Below are 4,059 nucleotides of genomic sequence, written 5' to 3'. Positions count from 1 at the left end.
CTTAAGGTTGTGACATGCTTGGTGATGATAGATCTAGTATTGCGTGATGGATAGTTAAATTATCTCCTAATATGTGAAGTTGAGATGCCTCAATTGATAACTCATGTCATGATGATGCTAATTTAAGAATGGCCTTATCATAGTTGAATAACCTATACTATGGGTGGCTTGTAGTTTTTCCCCAATTTGATGATTAGTGATTTTAAGACTTGTAAGCTTTTGACTTTTGAAAAAATAAGGTTAATTAGTATGGACTTCACAGTATTTATCAATGAATTATAGAACTAATGATTACATGCCTATGTTATGACAATGTTGCTTTCTTTATGTTGAATTATGGTATGGGTACTTGGAAGTGGATTTCGGTAATAAGTCATGGCGGGGTTGTGCTACCCACGATTTTTGGTAAATTGATATAGTAGTTGTGCTTTATGGTATTATTGGTTGTATTCTTTTGTGTACTCTCCGGCGGTATGGAACGCCGTGATGAATTCTTTGTTTTGCTCTCTTTCGTGTACTTCTCCGGCGGTATGGGACGCGTGGTAAGTTCTTGTGTGTATGTTCTAAAGATTGTTGATGATGATTATGGCAAGTAGATGTTTTGCTATTGTGTATATGATTGTACGCTTTCGAAATGATACTCAGTTGTTATGGTGATTATGGAGTATATTGAAATAGTATGTCATGTTATTGCTTTAATAGTATAGATATTGTTACAGTGGTATCAAAGTAGATTCAGGTATGACCTATCCCTTGACTTTAAGATCATTGTCTTTCTTTATATCGTCTTTACATTATATTTGAGCTCAGTCGGCCGATGATGTCTACTGAGTACCAGTGTTTTGGTACTCATACTACACTTCTGTATCTTTTTGGTGCAGACCCAGGTTCTTGTTGCCATCATTGAGCTAGTTCGTACGAGTTGACTATTAGGAGACGGTGAGCTCTTGGAGATCGAGTTGCCCTCTATCCCTTCTATCCTTATTTGTCTTTTGATTTCAAGACAAATGTATGAGATTGTTTAAGGCATTTTAGATTCTGAGGTTATAAATTTCTCTTGTCAAGTTTAGAAGCTCTTGTATTAATACTATCAGGTCGTGGAATTTGTGTTTGAATATCGATTGTCCTTAGTTGTGAAATATTATTGTTATATGTTGTGTTCACATATAGGGTCTAAGTTGGACGTTCTTACCAAGGTAACCCATTGTAATAGCTCCGGGTTACGGTATCGGCTTACCTACCGGTGGGATGTGGTAGGTGCCACCATGACTCAGAAATCGGGTCGTGATAGTTTGTTAGAGGAAGTATGTTTGATAAGATTCCAAAAGCCAATGCAATCTTACTGAAGGTAGAATTGTAGATGCTCTCGAAAAAAAAGACTTGATACCTGGCTTTGTTTATACCAAATCATACTCCCTTTGTTTCTTTTTGTAGTTCTCATGTTCTATTTTCGGAGAGTTAATTTGACTAATTTTTACAGCTAAATTAAATTAAATTAAATTAATTTAATATTTTAAAATTAAAACTTATATATTCAAAAACTATAAGAAAGGTACCATAAGTTGCATTTTTTTTAATATGATGAAAAAATAGATCTTAAATTGATCGTCAAAATTTACATCATTTAACTCTAAAAAAAAAAGAAACAATGCAAAATAGAAGGATCAGAGGGCGTATATATTAATCAATGACAAATGTCTTTTATAAATACAATTAATTTTGTCATTTACCTATAATTAATGTAACTCCAATTTTAAATCCAAAAAATTTTGATTTTCATGGTCAAACTTACTAATTATTTTAGCTTTGGTTTGAGGATATTTTCATTGCAGCTATCTTTTGCTAATCATACTATAAGAACAGATTTTGTAACATCTAAAATCTGAGATTGATGCTCACACGATAACTATAGTTGAATTGTAAAAAAAAAAAGTATTATTAGTCATGCTAGACACACTTGGATTGCAGTTGAACAGAAATGTAGCTAATGCAAATACATAGTAACAGAAATGGTATAACAAAAAAGATAAAAAAAAAATATATATATACTACAATTACCATTATGGAAGAATAAGCATAAGTGAGAATACTCTCAGCTACCTAAGAACCCTACCGCTGCAGTGCTGTTGGACACACTTGGATAGCAACTGAATGGAAATGCAGGACTGTTCATTATTTAGATGTTGCCCATAACCTGCTCAATAAAACGTCCACAGAAGTGTAGGATGAGCCACCTTCCTCTAGAGCCAATCTGCTCTTCTCCTTCATGTCTTTCACCTTCGTCCTTATTTCATTTTCAGGATCCATCAACTGCCTTATTGCTTTCTCTATGTCCTCCGCTTTTATAACGTATGTGTTACTTCCCCTGATATTATAATCCATCTTAATATCCACTGCCATACCCAAATCCTTCACTAATTGAAACGCATTTGCTTGCAGCTCCGAATACATTGGCCAAGTTGCCATTGGCACTCCGAACCAGATACTCTCCAATACTGAATTCCAACCACAGTGCGACACAAATCCACCCACGGATGGATGAGACAAGATTACAGATTGGGGTGCCCATCCTATCACCTTTCCAATCCGTTTCGTCCTTTCCAGAAACCCCTCCGGCAAGGCATCTTCCGGGTTCTCATAGTCACTTGGATACCATGAATCTTTAGGTGGTGGCTTTCTTAGAGACCACAAGAACCTGACACCCGCTGCCCTCTAGAGCCTGCGCAATTTCCTTCACTTGCTCTTTATTGAAACTTCCCGAGCTTCCAAAGCAGAGGAACACTACAGAGGATGGAGTTTGTGTATCTAACCATTTGATAATTTCCCCTCGAGATGACTCTTCCTTATTGCCGACGCAACTATTGAGATTCAGCACTGGTCCTACTGGATTAACGGGTGGGATTTTCTCGTCCAGAGAGAGCGATTTCATGGCATGAGTTTCCAACTCCTGCAAGGTGTTCACCAAGATTCCTCTGGTTTCTCGATATCTTTTGGAAATATCAAGGAACATAGTGGAACCACCTTCCTTGTCCAAGAGTATGAACGGCAAACATTTCGCTGGAAATGGATTTAAATATGAAGGTACAGAGAGTTCTGATTCAGGGTCATCCTTGTAATTGGTAACATCCGTGTTAAAATCATCCCTTAGGCTCTGCATATGAAAGTGGAGGCCAAGCACAGCTGCACTAGTCGTGTAGAAAACATAAGTCGGGACACCAAATTCATTAGCCACATCTATCATTGTGGTACACATCATGTCTACCACAAATCCCGATAGTGTAGCTGTTTGCTGAATTTGAGCCACAACCTGTCTAACCTGAGGCTTATGGCTATCAATAAATCCAGAAAAGAATGTTTTGCTGTTGAGGAGTTGCAAAGTGGATTCATCTCGAGGGAGAAGTATAAATTTCAATTTTGATGAGGTGCAATTAGCATTTGAGGAAAGTGATTGGATGTAAGGATTGAGATTGGAGTCTAGGTTCATGTTCATGATAAGGACAGTAACGGAGAGCTGATCATCTCTCGTTATAAGGAGCTTTGCCATCTCTATTGCGGGTACCAGATGACCCATTCCAGGAGATGGTATGATGACCAACTCTGCCTTCTTGATTTCACTCATTTCTTGATCCTATTGCCTTAACCTATAGTTTGTGATGTAATAAGCTTTGAAGAGAAAGATGGGCTTTTCTACTAGGTGTGTGGGCATATGCTAGTTAATTAGGCATTATGTGAGGAAGATATGAGGTCATTTGGAGTCAATAGGTACAGATGTAGTCAACCAAGTAAAGAGTTCAAGAGTATGATGGTCTTGGGGATCACGAACGGAAATGATGTCATGCCTTTGATCATTTAAAAAAAAAAAGAGATGTGGATAAGCATCGTAAGTCAAAAACGGGTTAAGGCCACAAACATTCCTTTTTAGTAGGCGTTTCGAGATGCAGTTTTATTTTGTGATTTAAAATTATAAGATAAAATCAGTATATATATATATGGTTTAAAATTAATTTTATATTATGAGATGAAATTATAAATTCTTCAAAAAACTTAATTTGAGATTTC

The 4,059-nt window shown here is 36.7% G+C and overlaps 1 protein-coding gene across 1 annotated transcript; it reads right to left on the bottom strand.

The window, feature by feature from the left end:
- Positions 1–1,917: 1,917 nt before the first annotated feature.
- Positions 1,918–3,830, bottom strand: LOC124898967 (UDP-glycosyltransferase 71E1-like). Its single transcript, XM_047413318.1, is given in 3 exon segments — positions 1,918–2,214; positions 2,217–2,703; positions 2,705–3,830. Coding segments are annotated over 3 exon segments (1,440 nt in total). The 5' UTR covers positions 3,620–3,830; the 3' UTR covers positions 1,918–2,176.
- Between the last annotated feature and the right edge of the window lie 229 nt (positions 3,831–4,059).

Source organism: Capsicum annuum, chromosome 5 (assembly GCF_002878395.1).
Source record: "Capsicum annuum cultivar UCD-10X-F1 chromosome 5, UCD10Xv1.1, whole genome shotgun sequence".
Lineage (NCBI taxonomy): Eukaryota > Viridiplantae > Streptophyta > Magnoliopsida > Solanales > Solanaceae > Capsicum > Capsicum annuum.
The sequence above is the reverse complement of the archived record's forward strand: the minus strand, read 5'-3'. Positions and strand labels throughout refer to the sequence as shown.